A 24,634-nucleotide genomic window follows, 5' to 3' on the forward strand; every position below is an offset into this window, starting at 1 on the left:
GTCATTAGTGGTTTTAATCTAATTTTTATAGTTTGTATGTGCTTATGTACCGTTTTAACTCATTCTTATGTCTATTTTGAAATAATAAATTTCAAAATAAAGGTTGAGACCTCACATGGGGGGTATCCCCCATAAATTGGGATATTTGGCAGGTCTGCTGATCACACCTAGTTAAAGCATAACCCATTGAAGTTGAAGGTCACATGAGGTCAAAATTCAAATTATTCACTTGCAAATGAATAATTCATCAGCAATGTTGGATTATTTTGACAAAATTGAACCAAACTGGGTATTTTAGCAAATTATTATTTCACTATTTCACTTTCATGATTGAATGACTGAACCAAAAAATCCTTCTCTTATATTTTTTACATGGCGTAGCTAATGTCCCTTCAAAGCATTGTTAAGATATTATTTAAGCTGGTAAGATCATATCTTGAAATACTTACCATTACTTTGAAAGTTTTTTCTTCAACTTTCATTTTTTCATTAGCTGACTTTACAATTTCATCTGGAATTTTAACACTGTTTATGTCTACCGTTTTCCAATCAACAGCAGCCATGTTCTCTTTTTTATCCTTTTCTGGTTCCTTGTTCCCTTGTTGCTTTTCTGGTTCCTTTTTCAATTCTTCCTGTTTATGTTCCTTGTTCACTTTTATTTCTTTTTCAGGTTCTTTCTTTAATTCTTCTAAATGTAAGTCTCTAACTTTTGACTGCTGCTGAAGATTAGACTCAATTTTTTTGTCACTCAATTTATCAAAAAAAGCAGAGTCAGTACCCCTTTTGTATTTAAATCCTAAGATTATTACTACTAGTAATCCAATGATAATAGCTAGAGCTGTTTTATTTATATGTACTCCAGGTGGCGTCATTGGATATTATGATCTTGCATAATCTGAAACAATTATAATTGATATATGTAAAAATTTACCTGCAGACCCTATATACACTGATATAATAGATATTCTAACATGACGTCCTTCAAACGCTTTGAGTACACACCCGTGGTAAAATATGAATATATTGCATTGGCTGTTCCGATCGTACTCCCACGTCATATGTTTTTTTATGAATGAAGTACCCGACGTCATAGAATGATGACGTTATAATTTAAGCATTTTACGGGAAAATACACGCTTTTGATACCGAAAAACATCACAACAAGGAAACGTTAACAAACGATGCTAGAATGTGGTATAAACCCATTTTTTTTTATATGCATAGAACAAATATATAAGTTATCATTAAAATTCATCCAAATGTATATAAATAAGTTTTGTGAATAGTTTGAGCATGTCACTTATTCTGTTTGCTCTGTTCTTTTACGCCAATCTAAAAGTGCGTTAATTTATGGGAACGGCAAAAAATGGCCTCCACCTAGAGCGCTTCGATTCAAAAAAATTGCCGTATTTGTCCTATTAGAATCGAAATAATTCATGGGGGCTTGAATATATCTAGATTTTACCACGGGTTGTCCCTTTATGCCGATATTTTACCCCTCGCTATCGCTCAGGGTAAAATATTTGTCATAAAGGGCCAACCCGTGGTAAAATAACGATATATTCAAGCCCCCATGAATTATTTCTTAAACAAATTTCACAGTATGGTCAAGGTCATGAAGGTACAGTAATCAGGGGCGTAGCTACCTGGAGGCACGACAGCACATGCATCCACGTCGTTTTCACAAAAAAAAAAGAAATGAAGAGAGAGAGAGAAATGAATTGTCAATCGAAATCAGACAGCGACGTGTGATGCATGTATTATCTTAGACTATTATGATTATAATATTTGTTTAACGTCGGAGACTGTTGGTGTCCCGGATATTAGTTTGACAACCTATAGTTACAAGTGTTGATGAAGATGTTCGAGTCATGTAGAAAAAGATTGTGGCTCCATATACACTTATACACGCAGTTGCATGTACATTGATTCGGCATGCAAAAAAGAAATGGCAAAATCAAATTTTATAAATTGAATCTTAAAGGAAACAACTATGTTGTCACCTTTTTAATTAATGAAATATCATTAAATAACGACATTTGGTTCCAAAATAAAACCAGATGCTCCGCAGGGCGTAGCTTAATACGACCGCAGAGGTTGAACCCTGAACGGTTGGGGCAAGTATGGACATAACATTCAAGCTGGATTCAGCTCTAAATTTGGATTGTGATTAAATAGTTGACACAGCATAGGTTTCTGACACAGAATGAATGTGTTCTAATGAAATTAATTTTTTTGTTTTCTCTTAGAGCAATTCACTATGCTGTTGAAGAAATTTTCTTTTTATTTATGAAATTTCAAATGAGAAATTGAACCCATTTTTTTTAATCACATCCCCCTTTCCCTTATTCCAAAACTAATCTCAATTAAAATTTCTAATGGAGTTTGCAACAATTACTACTCATTTAAATACATCATAAAATATTAAGATGTAAAAAAACTGCTTGTTATCACTGAATGGTAAAGATTATTTTAATTTATCAGTTGGTAGTAAAAAGTGAATATACATTGTATATTGTATATATAACAAAGATTTAAGTTGATTCTGGACAAAGAAAGATAACTCCAAATAAAAAAAATTCTTACAATTAGATATTTCTTGCTTACTATTCTGGACAAAGAGAGATAACTCTAATTAAAAACAAAATTGCTATTTCACAATATATTGCAATAAGATATTTCTTGCCATTGCGCAATACTGTGCAATTGAAAAGACTTGCTATTGCACAAAACTTAATATAATAATTTTAGATCCTGATTTGGACCAAATTGAAAACTGGGCCCATAATCAAAAATCTAAGTACATGTTTGGATTCAGCATATCAAAGAACCCTAAGATTTCAATTTTTGTTAAAATCAAACTAAGTTTAATTTTGGACCCTTTGGACTTTAATGTAGACCAATTTGAAAACAAGACCAAAAATGAGGAATCTACATACAGTTAGATTTGGCATATCAAAGAACCCCATTTATTCAATTTTTGATGAAATCAAACAAAGTTTAATTTTGGACCCCGATTTGGACCAACTTGAAAACTGGGCCGATAATCAAGAATCTAAGTACATTTTTAGATTCAGCATATCAAAGAACCCAACCGATTAAATTTTTGTCAAAATCAAACGAAGTTTAATTTTGGACCCTTTGGACATTAATGTAGACCAATTTGAAAACGGGACCAAAAGTTAAAAATCTACATACACAGTTAGATTCGGCATATCAAAGAACCCCAATTATTCAATTTTGATGAAATCAAACAAAGTTTAATTTTGGACCTTTTGGGCCCCTTATTCCTAAACTGTTGGGACCAAAACTCCCAAAATCATTACCAACCTTCCTTTTATGGTCATAAACCTTGTGTTTAAATTCCATAGATTTCTATTTACTTATACTAAAGTTATGGTGCGAAAACCAAGAAAATGTTTATTTGGGTCCCTTTTTGGCCCCTAATTCCTAAACTGTTGGGACCTAAACTCCCAAAATCAATAACAACCTTCCTTTTGTGGTCATAAACATTGTGTTTAAATTTCATTATTTTCTATTTACTTAAACTAAAGTTATTGTGCGAAAACCAAGAATAATGCTTATTTGGGCCCTTTTTTGGCCCCTAATTCCTACACTGTTGAAACCAAAACTCCCAAAATCAATCCTAACCTATCTTTTGTGGTCATAAACCTTGTGTCAAAATTTCATAGATTTCTATTAACTTAAACTAAAGTTATAGTGCGAAAACCAAGAAAATGCTTATTTGGGCCCTTTTTGGCCCCTAATTCCTAAAATGTTGGGACCAAAACTCCTAAAATCAATACCAACCTTCCTTTTGTGGTCATAAACCTTGTGATAAAATTTTATAGATTTATATTCACTTTTACTAAAGTTAGAGTGCGAAAACTAAAAGTATTCGGAAGACGACGACGACGACAACGACGACGCAGACGACGACGCCAACGTGATAGCAATATACGACGAAAATTTTTTCAAAATTTGCGGTTGTATAAAAAATTACAAGATCAGAAGGTAACTTGTATCTTTTACAAGATTTGAATATATATTCAGTCTAAGACATGTAGTTTTGGAGAATATTTCACAGTGTACAGTTCATCAGTTTGGAATGAGATTTACCAATCGGCATTATAATTATTAGATCTCTTCGATATCGTTGAACATATGCCGAGGCGAAGTGGTCGACAGACTTCCGGAGCCAATCACCCTCCAACCACGCCAAAACAGTATTGGAAATTCTTATTATTTTTTGCGTTTTTATACCATATGATAAGGGAACTGGAAAGTGGAGTCGCTTCAAGTATTATCTTCTTTGCGCTGTATCTGCTTCATCATAATGTAGGAAATATCACAAATCTCAATATTGTCTGAGACATACGAAACTGACCTGTCATGTAATTTTGATGAATTCAATTGGGAAGGTCGCTCGATGCCGGACACGTACGCTGGTTTATAACATCTCGCGAGTGCTACCATACCATGATGGAGATCTTTCAGTCACGGTACTACATATGTAATTGAAAACAAATGTACGACCAACAATGAACAACAACAGTTACATAGCATTACTGCATATTCATCGGGATTTCAGTGTGAATATTGACAAAGTAATAGAGAAGTTTCTTTCTTTCAAGACCCAAAGAGCAGATTTTGGACAATTTTGAGTAAATTCATATCAAAAATATGAGTTGTTTATTTGTTACTCTATTCAGAAGATTTATTAATAGTTTTACATTCATAAATTTTTATCTACATATACATGTAGCTCCCCTTTTAGCCGTCCTATGACCAAAAACCGAAAAAACAGAAAAAAAAACATTTTTCTGCAAAAAAGGGTCCCAAAAATTTTTCACATGACTTTAGATGAGGATGTGATTCTATCATGTCTATTGACAAATATCTTGTGCATACCAGGGTTTCATATGTCATGTATGTTTTTGTTGAACTAAAACATTTTTTCACACAATTCACTTGTCAAGCTTTTTCTGTATACAATTAACCATACGATGTTAAATGAGTTTGATTAAATAACTAAAATAAATGTGTCTCTGGCACACCATAGAGATTGTTTTTCACTTACATAATTATAGGTGTTCCAACTGGCAAGTTTTTAAAAGCATAGACAGTTATGTTTAAATTATCAAATTAATGACTAAAAAAATAATTTCTCCATTAAGGTAAAAAGCAGTCCTACAAACAACACAAAGACCATTCATGAAGATCCCACTACCATTTACAAAAATATAAGATTGCACTGAGATCTTGGTATGGTCGGCTGAAATATTCAATAGTTCATAGTTTTCACATTTATACCACCTTGTTGTGATCCTGATAAAATCCTGTATTATAGCAAGTTATTATTTTGTTTGAAATTCATGACTAAGTCAACTAGTAAATGTGACTAACTGGAGCTAGGGGTAACCAGGGGTCAAAATTAGCGCTGGTCCGATGGTCAGAGACTAGTAGAATTTGCGTCGGACCAGTAGATTTTGTCAGCTGGTAGTCTGGCGGACCAGTAGAAATTTGTCGATAAAAATCACTGATTGCATCGTAATTTCGGTAAGAAACAAAGTTACTGCGAAATCATATTACCCGGTACTGGTGGGTACTAAGTATTCCACTTAATCAAGATAATTATAATATTTCGGGTGAGCGTCCCTCACAACAACACAAAATATGGAAAATTTTGGAAGGAGATATTATATAAACTGCCGAGGTTTTTTTTTAAAGCTACATTCAATAGGAAGATTGGGATAAAGTTTATGAAATTGACAAAAGGAAATGTTACTTTTAAAATCTTGGGAAGAAGAGATAGCATCTTTTGATCTGAACCCGGCTATTTAAATAGGGAACATTTCTGGACAGCGCTTTAGACGACCCAGTTAGGCATCCTATGGTCGTTGATTGTAATGAAGTGTAAGACAATGTTTCCATTTTGTCTGTCCTTGATCCTTATTTTGATAAAGAAAATCATCGAGATTACCAAAACCTTTATTAAAATCAGGATCAATACAAGACTCTCTTTTTCTTGTTTAACATATGAAAATAAAAATAAACATTTATCATTTATATTACTGTTTGACAAGAGAATGTCATTATCGCTGGACCAGTAAATTTGGGACCGGACCAGTAGATTTTCAGTCCACTGCTCCGACTGCCCAGTACAAAAAATCGCTTAAATTCGACCCCTGGTGGTAACCCTAAGTTACTTTTTATTTCACAGCACTCTCTTCATACTAACGTCTAACAACCTTTCACTTGAGCAATTTGTTAAAATATTTCACCAGTTCATCAGTTTGCAGGAGAAGAATTCAAACTGCAATTTGGTAAACTGATTTGCCCTTTAAATTGCTATTATCTATCTTTCTTCACCCCAAGGAGTGGACTCATTTATGAGTGTATATATACTCCAGCGTGAGTGAGTATTGTGATACCAAGACTCACGGCTACAAATACATCTTTTTCCCAAGAACAGTGACAGTTTGGAATTCACTACCAGCAACTATAGCTGAGGCTCCCTCCTTGGTATCTTTCAAGAGAGAGCTTTCAACCCTTTCTATCTAATCTGTGCAGTCCCCCATTTGCCAAGTAAGTCAAATGATGGACTTGAGCTGTGCCGGCGGGGATTCATTTCCCTGGTACCGCCACGAAAGCCGGATTGGTTCAGGCCAGATGAAAGAAAAGCAAATTGCTTTATTATTATTTTTATTTGTTTATACTTTATACTCGCTTGTATATTCTTTGGTTACCTTACAAAATTACTCTTTTTCTTGCGCCCACCGGAAGCGTTGAGTATTGGTCAAGTTTGACAGATCAACGTAGAATGTAGATGTAGATGTACCCCAACATGCCCAAGGCCCACTGAACTTGCACGGTAATATTATAAAAATGTGATGAAATTTTGATAGTCACAGTGAAATTGCAGTAAGGTCCCAGCTAATTATTTTTCATTGGCTTCCCAAATTTCACCCAATTTACAACCTGTTGCTTCTTAGCCCATCCTGATCTCAGTACTACAACCTTCCTACGCTATTCAACTACAATTCAGTTTGGTCAAGACTGCTCTACTAACAGACTTATGCTTTTAATTTTGTTAAAATGGTCATGAACCTCTACAATAATGAAGACCTTGACACGTCTTTGCACTAAAACTAACATGAACACCTCAATCTTATTTTTCTATAACTTTCAAATTTTTCATTATTATTGAAGTTGAAGGGGGATCATGGTCCTAGGCTTGTGTAAATAAATAAGCTTTATTTAGAGTCGGCATGGTATATAAAACATAGACAAACATAAGCTCTAATGAGCTTTTAACCGACCTAAAATTGTGATTGGGGTATTGAGAAAATTCTTAACTTTACTGTAATTATTGACAGATAAGCAAAATCAGCACTGAGCAGCTGTCCGAACCTTATGAAGTTGCCTATTATAATACTGTAAAATTTCTTATTTTCTAAATAAATTTATTTGTTATAAATTTCCGGAAACTACAAAACAATCCCACTATAGAAAACATAAATAACAGCATTTGACAATAATGTCATCTTTCTTAGAAGTTAGTAATGTGTTTTTCACAACAAAAAATTTGTATGACTATATGTTTTTACCTCTAGCTATATATTTTGAGTGTAAAAAAGTACATAAAGTAGCCAACAAATGTTTATCAACGTTGTCAGTAATCCGCATTCTCTTCTTATTTTACTTTTTTCATCTAGATCATTGAGAGGATTGACAGAAATGGCAGAAGCAACTGAGAAAGAAACATGTAATTTAGTCTCAATTTATCAAAATAGGTCTTATTTTTTTACTTTGGCTATGCTTAGAATATGTTCTTCCTCTGTTGTTTCAATTAAATTCAATATATGAGCTCTCAAAAGCGGAAATCACTAAAGTTACACAAATATTGTGACAGGGGAGATAATTCTATAAACTATTTTTTGTGAATTTTGTTTGATTTTTTAAAACTTTCATATTCAAACTTATTAACTGAAAGTTTTTAAATAGAGAGAGTTATGCTGCATTGTTTTTTTCAAAGGGTTGATAAAACAAGTGTTGAAGAAAAAAGACAACGAAAACAACAGTTATTCAGTTGTCAACCAATTTTCAAAAAGATGAAGAGACAACTATATATGAACTTTTAAAGGTCCAAATGATTTATATGAGGTCTTCGTAGGCTTTTTTTTCTGTGACACCTTCCTAGAACTGTGTCGCAGAAAATAATTAAAATAGCCTCTCAAGAAGTCATAACTATTTGAACTAACTAATACATATGAAGCAGGCATTACCTGTGTTTTAGTTTAAACATGTTTAACGCCAACTATAGTCCTATGACATATGACTTCGCATTCTTATTCAATTTTTGACGTTTTTATACTAATATTTTTTTTTTTTAAATAGACAATAGACAATATTTTATTCGCACAAACACATTTACATTAAATGGTTATGGCATACAAAATTAAGACAATAAACTTACAATAGTTAAATTGATTACAATTATATTAGAGTGACAGTGGTATTCACAGCAAAGAAGAAAAAAGGCTATGAATATCAACAGTTAACACATTATTAATGTTCATGAACAATTGAAAAAAGAACACAAACAGAAATTAGGTTGGCATTGCATATTAAAAGAAATACAAGTTATACAGATGTTCTTAATAAGAGACAATCATTAATATACTTTATGGTGATTTTTATAATGACTGGTAGACTGCTATTTAAAAGTACAGTCAAATGCTTAAGAGTTATAGTGGACTGCAATTTAATAAAATTGAAATTAAATTTTTTATTAATATTTTGTATATATAGGTATCCCTTAATGATGTATAGCATGGACAGATTGAGAAGAAATGGTATTCATCCTCAATTTCTTGTCTGTTACAGGATAAGCAAATGCGTTTACTTCTTTCAATGTTGGTATAAGCCCTCTTTCAATTGCTAGGGAATGTGCACTTAGTTTAAATTTACTGAAAACTGATCGGTCAGTTTTGAATTTACATATATCAATATATAGGGGCCTTTTTAGCTCACCTGGCCCAAAGGGCCAAGTGAGCTTTTCTCATCACTTGGCGTCCGGCGTCCGGCGTCGTCCGGCGTTAGCTTTTACAAAAATCTTCTCCTCTGAAACTACAGGGCCAAATCAAACCAAACTTGGCCACAATCATCTTTGGGGTATCTAGTTTAAAAAATGTGTGGTGTGACCCGGTCATCCAACCAAGATGGCCGCCACGGCTAAAAATAGAACATAGGGGTAAAATGCAGTTTTTGGCTTATAACTCAAAAACCAAAGCATTCAGAGGAAATCTGACAGGGGTAAAAATGTTTATCAGGTCAAGATCTATCTGCCCTGAAATTTTCAGATGAATCGGTTAACCTGTTGTTGGGTTGCTGCCCCTGAATTGGTAATTTTGAGGAAATTTTGCTGTTTTTGGTTATTATCTTGAATATTATTATAGGTATAAACTGTAAACAGTAATAATGTTCAGCAAAGTTAGATTTACAAATAAGTCAACATGACCGAAATGGTCAGTTGACCCCTTTAGGAGTTATTGCCCTTTATAGTCAATTTTTAACCATTTTTCATAAATCTAAGTAATCTTTTACAAAAATCTTCTGCTCTGAAACTACTGAGCCAAATTAATCCAAACTTGGCCACAATCATCTTTGGGGTATCTAGTTTAAAAAATGTGTGGGGTGACCCGGTCAACTAACCAAGATGGCCGCCACGGCTAAAAATAGAACATAGGGGTAAAATGCAGTTTTTGGCTTATAACTCAAAAACTAAAGCATTTTGAGGAAATTTGTCATGGGATAAAAATGTTTATCAGGTCAATATCTATCTGCCCTGAAATTTTCAGATGAATTGGACAATCGGTTGTTGGCTTGCTGCCCTCCAATTGGTAATTTTTAAAGAAATTTTGCCGTTTTTGGTTATTATCTTGAATACTATTATAGATAGAGATAAACTGTAAACAGCAATAATATTCAGCAAAGTAAGATCTACAAATAAGTCAACATGACCTAAATGGTCAATTGACCCCTTAAGGAGTTATTGCCCTTTATAGTCAATTTTTAACAATTTTCATTAATTCGGTAAATTTATGTAAATTTTTACCAAATATTTTTCTCTGTTACTAATGGGCAAGGTTCATTATAGATATAATTGTAAGAAGCAAGAACGTTCAGTAAAGTAAGAACTTCAAACACATCACCATCACCAAAATACAATTTTGTCATGAATCCATTTGTGTCCTTTGTTTAATATGCACATAGACCAAGGTGAGCGACACAGGCTCATTAGAGCCTCTAGTTTAGTTCACCTGGCCCAAAGGGCCAAGTGAGCTTTTCTCATCACTTTGCGTCTGGTGTCTATCCTCTGTCGTCCGTCATCCGTCGTCCGTCATCCGTCGTTGTCCGGCAATAGCTTTTACAAAAATCTTCTCCTCTGAAACTACTGGGCCAAATCAGACCAAACTTGGCCACAATCATCATTGAGGTATTTAGTTTAAAAAATGTGTGGCGTGACCCAGTCAACCAACCAAGATAGCCGCCACGGCTAAAAATAGAACATAGGGGTAAAATGCAGTTTTTGGCTTATAACTCATAAACAAAAGCATTTAGAGCAAATCTGACATGGCGTAAAACTGTTTATCAGGTCAAGATCTATCTGCCCTGTAATTTTCAGATGAATTGGTCAATCGGTTGTTGGGTTGCTGCCCCTGAATTGGTAATTTTGAGGAAATTTTGCTGTTTTTGGTTATTATCTTGAATATTATTATAGATAGAGATAAACTGTAAACAGTAATAATGTTCAGCAAAGTTAGATTTACAAATAAGTCAACATGACCGAAATGGTCAGTTGACCCCTTTAGGAGTTATTGCCCTTTATAGTCAATTTTTAACCATTTTTCATAAATTAAAGTGATCTTTTACAAAAATCTTCTCCTCTGAAACTACTTGTCTAAATTAAACCAAACTTGGCCACAATCATCTTTTGGGTATCTAGTTTAAAAAAGGTGTGGCGTGACCTGGTCAACCAACCAAGATGGCTGCCACGGCTAAAAATAGAACTTAGGGGTAAAATGCAGTTTTTGGCTTATAACTCAAAAACCAAAGCATTTTGAGGAAATCTGACAAATGTTTATCAGGTCAAGATCTATCTGCCCTGAAATTTTCAGATGAATCGGTCAATTGGTTGTTGGGTTGCTGTCCCTGAATTGGTAATTTTGAGGAAATTTTGCTGTTTTTGGTTATTATCTTGAATATTATTATAGATAAAGATAAACTGTAAACAGCAATAATGATCAGCAAAGTAAGATCTACAAATAAGTCAACATGACCAAAATGGTCAGTTGACCCGTTTAGGAGTTATTGCCCTTTATAGCCAATTTTTAACCATTTTTCGTAAATTAATGTTATCTTTTGCAAAAATCTTCTTCTCTGAAACTACTGATCCAAATTATTCCAAACTTGGCCACAATCATCTTTGGGGTATCTAGTTTGAAAAATGTGTCCGATGACCTGGCCATTCAACCAAGATGGGACCATGGCTAAAAATAGAACATAGGGGTAAAATGCAGTTTTTGGCTTATAACTCAAAAACCAAAGCATTTTGAGGAAATTTGACATGGGATAAAAATGTTTATCAGGTCAAGGTCTATCTGCCCTGAAATTTTCAGATGAATTGGACAACTGGTTGTTGGGTTGCTGCCCTCCAAATGGTAATTTTTAAGGAAATTTTGACTTTTTGGGTTATCTTGAATACTATTATAGATAGCGATAAACTGTAAACAGCAATAATGTTCAACAAAGTAAGATCTACAAATAAGTCAACATGACCTAAATGGTCAATTGACCCCTTAAGGAGTTATTGGCCTTTATAGTCAATTTTTAACAATTTTCATTAATTTGGTAAATTTTTGTAAATTTTGACCAAATATAGTTCTCTGTTTCTAATGGGCAAAGTTCATTATAGATATCATTGTAAGAAGCAAAATCGTTCAGTAAAGTAAGAACTTCAAACACATCACCATCACCAAAATACAATTTTGTCATGAATCCATTTGTGTCCTTTGTAAAACATGCACATAGTCCAAGGTGAGCAACACAGGCTCTTTAGAGCCTCTAGTTCTAATTCTTTTAGTATGACAAAAGAAATTTAATTTTTCACATTTATTGATAGAACAATTTATAATTTGATAAGCCTGGTCATAGATTCTTTGTTGGATACTATTTATGTGATATTTTAAATTAAAAGTGTCAAAAGTGAGATGACCAAAACCTAATTTATTTAACCAGTCTTTTACAATGTTAACCCATTTACTTTTTTTCTCTACATTATTATATATTTTATGGACTAAAGTGTAAGGGGAGTTTACAATATGGTTTAGAAATTTTATAGCTGAAAGCTGAATTTTCAAGTACAAAGGGATTCTGTTTGTCTCAGTTAAACAGGCTACATTTGTTGTTTTGCACTGTACACCTAAAAATTTCTTTAATAAATTTAATATGTAAATGTTCGAATGGATCTGAATCTTTGAACACTTGGCTTACACCCCAAACTTCACTTCCATAAAGAGTTATTGGAACAACTAAAGTATCAAATAATTTTTCAAGCATACTGCAGGAATTATCTAAAGAGACTGTTTTTTTAATTTTAAACCAAGTCTTTCTCCCTTTTTCCATAAGATTTTTTTTTGAATGACTTAAACTTCCTGAACAATTTATAGTTATTCCAAGGTAATAAATAGATTTAACAGTCTCAAGATGTTCTTTTTCTACTTAAAATAATTACAGTGAGATTTTCCATTAGAATTGAATATTATAATTTTTGATTTTTGTTTGTTAACATCAAGTTTCCATAGGGAACAAAATTTAGTTAACTCATTTAGTGCATTTTGTAGCCCTTCTTGTGTTTCAGATAATAAAATAATGTCATCTGCATATAATAATGATGTTAATTTAACATCTCCTATAATAATTGGTTGAGTATTTGCATGATCAAGGTCATTTACAAGGCCATTTATATAAATATTAAACAAAGTGGGGCTAAGTACATCCCCTTGTTTTACTCCACAATTTGATATAAATTCATGGCTCATACCATTTTGAAATTTAATTCTGCATTGGTTGTCATTATACATTGATTGGATGACATTAAAAAGCTTGCCTGGAAGTCTGTTTTGGAGTAGAATGTAGAATAAACCCTCCCTCCAGACAGTATCAAAGGCTTTTCGCAGATCTATAAATGCTGCAAAAATTTTCTTTTTTTTAGTTTTATATTTGTCTACAATAGACTTTAATGAGAAGATATGATCTGCTGTTCTAGCTTTTTCTTTGAAGCCAATCTGATTTTCACTTATCAAATTATTAGTGTTAATAAACTTCATTAGTCTAGTGTGTATAATTTTATTGAATAATTTTCCCAAATTAGAAGTCAAGGAGATACCTCTATAATTAGAGGGGTCAGATTTGTTCCCCTTTTTATGAATTAAAGTAATCAGACTTTTGTTCCATATTTTTGGGAAGCTGCCTTTCATAAATACTAGGTAATCATAAATATCAGAACAGTAAATAGAAATAGTTAATAATGCCCCAGAGGTAATAGGTTATAGGTCTAAACGCCAACATGCCCAAATACTGGGGTTTAAATTTGAATATCAAATGAAATTTTGTGTATTGTTTACTCGATTTTCAGGTTCATTTGTATTTGCTAAACCATTTGAACCAAGTTCTTGAAAAAAGCAGCAGTGAAAATAATCTTTGTGAAAACTCAACTAGCATTTTATGTAGTCTTTATGTTTCAGGTGCACATACAGATATAGTGATTGAAAATCATGAATTTAAAGTTCCCACAAAAGAACTTAGTCGAGCTGAACACATTCCTGACTGGGAAAAATCAATAGTAGGTATTTTTATCAATAATTCAGAATTATTGAGATAATGTCTTGGAGAAAATGTTACTAAGTTGTAAAACTTGTGTCTAATTCTTTTGTCATTTTGAACAATAAAATATGTTTAAACTATTGAGATTATGCATGTACATGTATATCATGTATATATACAACATTAAAACAAATATATGCAACAGGTACTATTTTTGAAGACAAATTTTAGAGTTTAAAATTTTTTTTTAATCACATCAACTAAATTATGACCTTGTTTTAAAAATTCAAATAGGGAACATACTTAAAAGTTAAAACAATTATGGACAAATTTATTTCTTCCTATTCCTGAATTAATTCATTTTGACAGCTTCAAATATTGTTCAATTCATATTTGTACTTTATAATCTGCTGATTTGGACAAATTCTGGACTGATGCTAGGAGTATGAACATTTAAAAACAGAAGTGTCAGTTATATTTTTATTGATATCTATGTGCATCAGCATGTAATAAACAGGAAAAAAACCATTTGAATTCCAAGTTACCAATTTTATAATTGTCAAGAAAATACACATGTATCTAACGTGACGGTACCCAAATTGCACCTATTTTGACAGTTTTTTCACCTACGTTTTTTTATGATCAGGAAAAAAATGTCCATACTGTGTTTATTTTGTAGCCCTATCCTTCTTTGTCATATACGTACACCAATTTAATTTTTAGTCCATATTGAGTCATTAAAAAATGGGTTTGAATCAACCTCCAAACTATCCATGATATTCTGTAATGAAGAGTACCCAGATTGCATCCATGCTTAAACTTACATCATCAAAAGTCTAATAAGCGAGCTTTTGTTTAATTTCTTCAAATATTTGGAACAATTGGATATTTGTCCATGCTTACTATTCATATTTTACGAAATGGATACTTATAATATATTGTATTTGCCAATTTTAAAAAGATGACGTTTTGATGAAGTCGCATGGTGACGTTTTCGTACATTTTGTTTTTTTCAGTAAACAGTCCATCTGTTGATAAATACTGTGAACGTTTTGTGTATAACTAAATATGTTTACCTATGTTGAAAGACGGGCATAGTATCAAATCATAAGAATACAACTTGTTTAGTCTCTAGGAAATCTTGTAAGATTTTTATTGCTATTTTTTTCTAAATAGGTGCAATTTGGGTACTCGGTGCAATTTGGGTACCCTTACGTTATTGTTAACATTTATTGATTTTGCTCATTTTTGAAGGATGTTTGGTAACCTTTATAGTTGCTTACATTATTAGGCCTCTTGTTGATATTTGTCTCATTGGCATTTGAAAATCATGCCACATCTTCCTATATTAATTAATACAAATATTATACATGTTATATGTTATAACATCTATAACAGAATAATAACTTCTCCTATTTCTTTTTATTTGCCAGGCTTACAGAGATTTAACAGGTTTTATCTTAGCTGTAAACGAGTCAATAAAAGGAAAAAAGATTAGAGATGAATATCTCATGTCAGCTGTAGGTATACATTTGCACTAGAACTGTTTATCATGTTATTATGGTATCAAATGGGGTTGACCTTAAAAGGCGGAGTTTTATGATAACCACAATGTTTATAGTTATTGCTTTATAGCCTTGTGCATTATATTCAAATGGAAGGTGATATATTTGAGAAGGGTAAATTCCCACCAAAAATTGGATAACAAGAATATTTAGACAATAGAAACACAGATATTTCCTGATGAACAGCATTGTTTTATTCTTCTGAAGCTGTGTTTTTGTCTGTAATACCTATGGAGAGATCATGATCAACTTATTCTTGTTGTGCATCTTTCTCTGTCCTTTTTATGCTGCTTAATCGATTGGAAGGGATGAATCATTCAACCCAAACCTTATGTTAAAAAATATAATCAGAGCATTACCAATATATACCGGTATCATTTACAATACTTGATTTTTGTTTTATTGGTACATGTAATAGATAATTGTTTGGCTAGTAAAGAACTTTTGACTTTAATAACTTGAGATTCTAGTTTCATTGACATGTCTTACATGAAAACATTAGAAATTGGCTGTATGATTTTGCTACAAAAGTAATTATATGTCTTTTTTCAGACAGTCCAAAAGTTATCCGACTTAATAGACAAGCTTATAGGCTGGGTTGATGAGATACCACCAACAGACCAACCACAGAGATTTGGTAACACAGCTTTTAGAGATTTCTACAAAAAATTAAAAGATGTGAGTACATTAGAAAATATTTCATGTACAGGGGGAGTACAAGTAGGTTTTTCATAACGTAACTATATCGTGTTTACAATGTTTAAACAGAGTCAGATATTACAGATATGCCATTTAAGTCCTGTATTTGTGGTGCAATTCTTCTTCACGTGTCCATACATTTATCACACATCTTATTTGCATTAACTAATTCGAATTTGAAACGTTTAACGTTCTAACGCCAATTCTTATTCAAATTGGAATGCACTATAAATTCCCTTTACTATCCTAACGACGTTAACTTTAAATTCAGATTAACATAAACGTATTTCTAATGCGAATTGGTTAATTCAAATTAGCCATTTCGAATCAATTCCAATTAAAAAAGAAGAGTGTGTGAATGCGATTAGTGAATTCGATTCAAATTCAATTGTGAACGAGGCATAAAATTAACACATAGCAGTATTTATCTAAAAAAGAAACCTATTTTTCCAATTAACATGTAGTAATTTTATCCATTCTTTACAACTATTGTCATTTTATGTTTTGGCCATCATGTTCTAGTAACTGATTGTTTTTTTACATTGAAACTTTCTAGGATAAAAATACACCTTTTATCAGTTTTTAAACGCCCGTCAAAATTTTGACGGGACGTATCATGGTATATAAATGTCTGGTGTTCGTCTGTCTAGTCAAAAAATTTCGCACCGTAACTTGAGAATGACTTATCCAAATTTCATGAAACTTTATATTGTTGTTTCATATGATAGTCAAATGATCTGTATACTTTTGGTGAAAATTGGATCAAAACTTTTTGAGTTACGGAAATTTGTAACTATGCAGGGATGTGTTTTTTCCTATGTCGCTCCATATCTCAAAAACAATTTATAATTGATTAAAATTTACACACTTCTCAGTTATATAAATCTAAAGATCTGTATAATTTTTGGTGATGATAGAAAATTTTATATTTGAGTTATTAAGTATTTTGTAAAAAAAGGGGGAGTTGTTTTTTTACATGTCAAGCCGTATCTCAAAAACAATTAATGATTATTGCTCCAAACTTTACACACTTCTAAGCTATATTAATCTAAAGATCTGCATACTTTTCTGTTAAAAGGAGGGGGGTTCACATGTCGTGCTGTATCTCAAAAACAATTTATGATTATTGCTTAAAACTTTACACACTTCTTAGTTATACGAATTTTAAGATCTGTATACTTTTTGGTGTTGATTCAAAATTTTAATATAGAGTTATTGAGTTTTTTGTTAAAAAAGATGTGTTTTCACATGTCACATTGCATCTCAAAAACTTTATGATTATTGCTTAAAACGACGGGCATATCATGAGCTCATGGCGCAGCTGTTTATTTTGATATAGTAGTATTACATTTCAAAGAAATAATCATTGCATCGAAATTGATTGGTCATGAATCATATTACAGAATGCAGAAGATGAGATTAAAGCCTGCTTAGATGAGAAATATCATAAAGCTGTACCAGAAGTTGCTGTGTACTTAGTGGAAGGTGTTGGTAATAGTACAAGAATTGACTATGGAACAGGTCAGATATGACAAAAAATGATAATTAAAACTAAATATACTTTCAAACTCATAGACCATGTAGACATGAATGAAACTAATATCTTAAAATAAAATTTAGAATGGAAATAGGGAATGTGTCAAAAAGACAACAACCCAACATAAGAGCTGTAGGCCACCTATTGTTCTTCAACACTGCAAACAAATCCTGCACAATGCAGCAGGCTTCAGCTGGCCCCTTAGCAACAAATGTGAGCTAGTTCAGAGAAAATGAATGTCATACTAAACTCAAAAATATATAAATGAACGTAAATTAAAATTTATACAAGACTAACAAAGGCCAAAGGCTCCTGTCTTTGGACAGGTGAAAAATAGCTGTGGTGTGAAACATGTTGAGTGAGACCTCAAATCTCCCCTATACAGCTACCCAATGCAGAAAAAAAATACACAGCAATACACAGTAAAACTCAGTTTAAAAGAAGTCCAAATCTGATGTCAAACAAATTTAACAAAGGCTTACTAGCAGTTGTAAGCTTAATAGATTTCTTATCTGTCAAATTAAGAAAAATAGTCACTGGCAAGTAGATGTAAATGATTTTTAATTTGAAATGGTATTGCAACATTTAAGTTGATATAATATGTTATGTTCTCTGTTATAATGAGATTTAAATATATTCAGTGTTGTCTTATATTTTAGGCCATGAATTATCCTTTGTTGCATTCCTCTGCTGTTTGTTTAAGATAGGGGCTTTGTCAGAAAAAGATGCAGTTGCAGTTGCATTAAATATATTTGAAAAGTAAGTTTTTTCTGATTATAAAGTTGGGGCATTACATTTGAAATATCACAAGTGTGTAGCACAGATTAGCAAGGGCACATTTGTTTTTAATAAATTACCTTTGTGTTTTTTCATTATTGACTTGCATTTATTTTGTGTCATGATACATAATTTTCAGAGCATTACAAATCAAACGGTCAACAAGAGCTTTTGCCACCATCTGGTTCTGTTGAAAAGTCATGGTTTGATCTGAATGAGCTGATTGTAGCTTTAAGGTCCTTATGATAATTTTGGATAATTTGCATACCTGAGAGCTATATGGTTTCACAATCCACAGCTAAATTTGAATCTGAAGGAAACTAAAGATTTTAAAGAACAGGAAAATAAATGAATCCACTGTTATGGTTGTAGTTGCACATGCATATGTATTTGCACATGCATTTACTTTATGAATAAATTTGGATAAACAATGTCTTTTGATATTGAACAGAATTATTTATATTGCAGATATTTAAAACTAGTAAGAAAGCTTCAAGTAACATACAGAATGGAACCAGCTGGTAGCCAGGGAGTATGGAGTTTAGATGATTTCCAGTTTATAGCATTTATATGGGGAAGTGCACAACTTATAGGTAAAAGTCAGCAAGCGTTTTCTTCATTAGATACAATTGGCAAAATATTTCTAAACTAAGAAGAGATAAGTTAATCACGAAATTAATAAAGAAAAAAAAAATTAATAATGTCTTTTGATTTGATTTGTTGTATATTTTCTAGTAAAAAGCTATGTCTCAGTTAAAAAAAATATTTTGCATTTGAAGTAAAGTATTTTCCACAGTACCAGTAGTTTTATGAAACCACAAATATTCACCTTTTTTTTTAATTGTACATAAAACAATGTCTCCGTTTTGCAGGTCATAAAAGAATTTTACCAAAATCATTCGTCAAACCAGAAATAGCGGAAGGATTTTCAAAAGATTATATGTTTTTAAGCTGTATACAATATATTAATCAGGTAAGACATTCTTTATTGAGATATATATGTTTGATTAATATATTTTCTTGAGAACACACTTTCATGAATTGAAAAAAAAAGTATATTCCATTTCCTTGTTCAATAAAATTGAGAATGGAAATGGGGAATGTGTCAAAGAGACAACAACCCGACCAAATAAAAAACAACAGCAGAAGGTCACCAACAGGTCTTCAATGTAGTGAGAAATTCCTGCACCCGGAGTCAAGTCCATTTTTTTAAATGCTTTAAATCATTGTTAACTTTCCCCATTGAATCTGATTTATCATTTGTGCCAACCAGTGAGTTGGTTCACACATGAAATGAAAAATATAGCTGTACTTGTTCAAGTAAAAATATTTGAGTTATAACCAAAAGGCAACACTGTTTCATATAAAAAAAATATTCAAGTAAACCTGAATCATCTAATCAACAAGATAATATAAACTCCACACTTTCAACATCTAGAGGTCAAAGTTTACAATATTTATCACGTGAAAAGAACTCTTAAATCAACATTGGAATGGAGAGGGGATGACATGCTTGTGGGATATAAAGGTAAACAAAAATCGTGATGTTGGATATAGGTGTTTTAGGTTATGGAGAAAAAAGGGGGGGATTATTTTAAAACGCAGGATTTAGGAAATGAGCTCACCTTTGATTAAGTTCACAGTGCTTACCTACAGATCACTCCAAGCCTTGTTTGTTTATTTATTATTAAGTTTATAGAAACAATATGAAATGATTACAGTGTATATCATTTTACAGGTAAAAACTGGTCCATTTGCTGAGCATTCCAATCAGTTGTGGAATATAAGTGCAGTTCCTCACTGGGAAAAAGTTAATTCTGGTCTAATTAAAATGTATAAAGCTGAGGTATGTTATGGGTTAAACACAAATAAATGTGTTTGTCTCTCCTATGGGTAATTTAAATACTGTAAATTCAGAAATTATTGCAATGTTTATATTATTGCAAAATGTGACAGGGTTATAATCGTAATATTTTAAGCTCACATTTTGTAATTTTTATACGACCGCAAATTTTGAAAAAATTTTCGTCGTATATTGCTATCACGTTGGCGTCGTCGTCGTCGTCGTCTTCGTCGTCGTCGTCGTCGTCGTCGTCCGAATACTTTTAGTTTTCGCACTCTAACTTTAGTAAAAGTGAATAGAAATCTATGAAATTTTAACACAAGGTTTAGGACCATAAAAGGAAGGCTGGTATTGATTTTGGGAGTTTTGGTCCCAACATTTTAGGAATAAGGGGCCAAAAAGGGCCCAAATAAGCAATTTCTTGGTTTTCGCACTATAACTTTAGTTTAAGTTAATAGAAATCTATGAAATTTTGACACAAGGTTTATGACCACAAAAGAAAGGTTGGGATTGATTTTGGGAGTTTTGGTTTCAACAGTTTAGGAATTAGGGGCCAACAAAGGGCCCAAATAAGCATTATTCTTGGTTTTCGCACAATAACTTTAGTTAAAGTAAATAGAAATCAATGAAATTTAAACACAATGTTTATGGCCACAAAAGGAAGGTTGGTATTGATTTTGGGAGTTTTGGTCCCAACAGTTAAGGAAAAAGGGGCCCAAAGGGTCCAAAATTAAACTTTGTTTGATTTCATCAAAATTGAATAATTGGGGTTCTTTAATATGCCGAATCTAACTGTGTATGTAGGTTCTTAATTTTTGGTCCCGTTTTCAAATTGGTCTACATTAAGGTCCAAAGGGTCCAAAATTAAACTTAGTTTGATTTTAACAAAAATTGAAACCTTGGGGTTCTTTGATATGCTGAATCTAAAAATGTACTTAGATTTTTGATTATTGGCCCAGTTTTCAAGTTGGCCCAAATCGAGGTCCAAAATTAAACATAGTTTGATTTCATCAAAAATTGAATAATTGGGGTTCTTTGATATGCCAAATCTAACTGTGTATGTAGATTCTTAATTTTTGGTCCAGTTTTAAAATTGGTCTAAATTAAAGTGCAAAGGGTCCAAAATTAAACTAAGTTTGATTTTAACAAAAATTAAATTCTTGGGCCTCTTTGATATGCTGAATCTAAACATGTACTTAGATTTTTGATTATGGGCCCAGTTTTCAAGTTGGTCCAAATCAGGATCTAAAATTATTATATTAAGTATTGTGCAATAGCAAGTCTTTTCAATTGCACAGTATTGTGCAATGGCAAGAAATATCTAATTTCACAATATTGTGAAATTGCAAATTTTTTTTTAATTAAGAGTTATCTTTCTTTGTCCAGTATAGTAAGAAAGAAATATCTGCAAGAATTTTTTTAATTGGAGTTATCTTTCTTTGTCCAGAATCAACTTAAATCTTTGTTATATACAATATACAATGTATATTCACTTTTTACTACCAACTGATAAATTTAAATAATCTTTACCATTCAGTGATAACAAGCAGTTTTTTTACATCTTAATATTTTATGATGTATTTAAATGAGTAGTAATTGTTGCAAACTCCATTAGAATATTTTAATTGAAATTAGTTTTGGAATAAGGGAAAGGGGGATGTGATTAAAAAATTGGGTTCAATTTTTCTCATTTGAAATTTCATAAATAAAAAGAAAATTTCTTCAAACATTTTTTTGAGAGGATTAATATTCAACAGCATAGTGAATTGCTCTAAGAGAAAACAAAAATTTTAAGTTCATTTGAATACATTCATTCTGTGTCAGAAACCTATGCTGTGTCAACTATTTAATCACAATCCAAATTTAGAGCGGAATCCAGCTTGAATGTTGTGTCAATACTTGCCCCAACCGTTCAGGGTTCAACCTCTGCGGTCGTATAAAGCTACGCCCTGCGGAGCATCTGGTTTAAATTAATAAAACTGGCTTTTTCTCAATATCCCAAACATTAAAATCACATTTTAGTCTAAAATGTCAAAATCACAATAATAAATGCAAGCAATAATTTCTGAATTCACAGTATATAGTATGGCAACCTTTAAACATGCAAACTATGCAAAAGTTTCAAAGTCAAAGGTATACACCTTAAACTAACCAATAGGTCAGCACAAAACTGGAAAATTATTAAAGCTGCAGTGGCTAGATAAAACATTTAAAAGTCTGTAGGCAGACAAAAACAAATCTACTGACTGCAGATGCAAGAATCACAAGACCTAAGTCTTGCTTCTCTAACTTAATGACAGGCCACACAAAAATATTTTTGATAACATTTTTCAATAGATAAACAAATTAATTGGTTTATCTATTGAACAAAAAAGACACATTATGAATTTCAATATTTCATCTCTTATTCTAAAGAAATTGAATGTTGGTGCAACTTTTTTTATTACTCAGGATGGACACATTTTATTCAAAGATGCACATTTCTTTAAATGATACAAGTTTTGAAGTATTAAATTACTTTGATTGTTTTGTTGTTTTTATACAAAGGTGCATAAAAAACATAAATATAATATATTCTTTCATGGATGCATTTTAACCAAACAACCATTTGCATGTCTTTATCTATTTATTTTCACATAAGTTATTGTATTTTTAGGTTTTAGCCAAGTGGCCTGTCATCCAGCACTTTCTATTTGGTAGTCTTTTACCATACAGACCAGCAGAAGGATGAAATATAGCAATAAGTTCTTCACAATAAACACCTAGCTTTGCATCAGACATTCACAAGCAAGCAATATCTGAAATTATTCTTCAAACATCTTGTAGCACCAATGCTGAATCAATGTAAAGTGCTTTATCTGTATGTCTGAGTCCATTTTTGTACGTACTGCACAACTCTATAAACCATTGATATTGTTACTGCTTTTGCATTGATATATACATGTATAGTGTCAAAAAATACAATTTGTTTAATTTTGATTTTTACTTTCTTAATATATTTATATATATTACTCTGTGTATATTTCCATTTAAGGACCAGTGAATTGCTTTTAACCTAGATGGTCTTCCATGATTAAAATCTGTTCTTTTATTATATATATGTTGGGCGTCTTATTGGTTTATACCTTGATAATGTTGATGAGTAATTAATTTGAGTCTTAGCTTTGTATCTTCTGTCAAATTTATTTAAATTGGTGTCACTATTTGGGCAGTAACTAATTACCTGAGAGCACATTTGATCACTATTTGGATTATTTTGGGTAGGTGCACATGTGGCTAAGTTTTTAGATTTTTAGCTCATCTTTTTCATGCCAAGTGAGCTTTTCTCATCACTTGGCGTCCGTTGTCTGTTGTCCGCAATCTGTCGTCCATCGTCGTCGTTAACTTTTACAAAAATCTTCTTTCTGAAACTATTGGGCCAAATTAAACCAAACGTGGCCACAATCATCATTGGTGTATCTTGCTTGAAAACTGTGTCCGATGACCTGGCCAACCAACCAAGATGGCCGCCATGGCCAAAAATAAAACATAGAGGTAAAATGTAGACTTTTGCTTATATCTCTGAACCCAAAGCATTTAGAGAAAATCTGACACATGGTAAAATTGTTTATTAGGTCAAGATCAATCTGCCCTAAAATTTTCAGACAAATCTGACAACCTGTTGTTGGGTTGCTGCCCTCAAATTAGTAATTTTAAGGAATTTTGCAGTTTTTGGTTATTATTGAATATTATTATAGGTAGAGATAAACTGTAAACAGCAATAATGTTCAACAAAGTAAGATCTACAAATAAGTCAACACAACCAAAATTGTCAGTTGACCATTTCAAGAGTTATTGCCCTTTATAGTCAATTTTTAACCATTTTTCTAAAATTTTAGTAATCTTTTAAAAAAAATCTTCTCCTCTGAAACTACTGGGTCAAATTTAATCAAACTTGGCCACAACCATCATTGTGGTATCTTGTTTAAAAAATGTGTCTGATGACCCAGCCAACCAACCAAGATGGCTGTCATGGCTAATAAAACATAGGGGTACAATGTAGATTTTGGCTAATATCTCTGAAACCAAAGAATAAAGAGTAAATCTGACATGGGGTAAAATTATTTAATAGGTCAAGATATATCTGCCCTGAAATTTTATGAAATAATTTCCACTGAATCTACTAGGCCAAGTTCATTATAGATAGAGATCATTGTAAGCATCAAGAATGTTCAGTAAAGTAAGATCTAAAAACACCTCACCATCACCTAAACACAATTTTGTCATTTATCCATCTGTTTCATTTGTTTGATGTGCACATAGACAAAGGTGAGCAACACAGGC

General features: G+C 32.1%; 2 protein-coding genes across 2 annotated transcripts in view; one reads left to right on the forward strand and one right to left on the reverse strand.

Annotated features, from left to right (window-relative positions):
- Positions 1–7,699, reverse strand: part of LOC134706152 (uncharacterized) — a 28,652-nt gene extending 20,953 nt beyond the window's left edge. The window contains exons 1-2 of the mRNA XM_063564860.1: positions 7,611–7,699; positions 450–895 (exon numbers count right to left, since the gene is read on the reverse strand). Of these exons, the coding sequence (XP_063420930.1) occupies positions 450–872 (423 nt within the window). The 5' untranslated portion in view covers positions 873–895; positions 7,611–7,699. The remainder of the gene's footprint in view (positions 1–449; positions 896–7,610) is intronic.
- On the forward strand, positions 7,651–23,290 carry LOC134708527 (serine/threonine-protein phosphatase 2A activator-like). Its single transcript, XM_063569148.1, has 10 exons — positions 7,651–7,768; positions 13,812–13,909; positions 15,324–15,410; positions 16,008–16,133; positions 17,558–17,675; positions 18,351–18,450; positions 18,937–19,061; positions 19,341–19,441; positions 20,207–20,314; positions 22,968–23,290. Exons 1-10 carry the CDS (start codon positions 7,660–7,662, stop codon positions 23,040–23,042), a joined length of 1,047 nt encoding a protein of 348 aa, XP_063425218.1. The 5' UTR covers positions 7,651–7,659; the 3' UTR covers positions 23,043–23,290.
- The last annotated feature ends 1,344 nt before the right edge of the window (positions 23,291–24,634 follow it).

Source organism: Mytilus trossulus, chromosome 2 (assembly GCF_036588685.1).
Source record: "Mytilus trossulus isolate FHL-02 chromosome 2, PNRI_Mtr1.1.1.hap1, whole genome shotgun sequence".
In the NCBI taxonomy this organism is placed as follows: domain Eukaryota; kingdom Metazoa; phylum Mollusca; class Bivalvia; order Mytilida; family Mytilidae; genus Mytilus; species Mytilus trossulus.

Coding starts and splice junctions, on each gene's coding strand:
- LOC134708527 (XM_063569148.1), top strand. CDS start 7,660: ATGTTTATCAACGTTGTCAGTAATCCGCATTCTCTTCTTATTTTACTT. Junction 19,442..20,206: donor GTATACAATATATTAATCAG/GTAAGACATTCT, acceptor ATCATTTTACAG/GTAAAAACTGGTCCATTTGC. Junction 20,315..22,967: donor TTAAAATGTATAAAGCTGAG/GTATGTTATGGG, acceptor TTGTATTTTTAG/GTTTTAGCCAAGTGGCCTGT.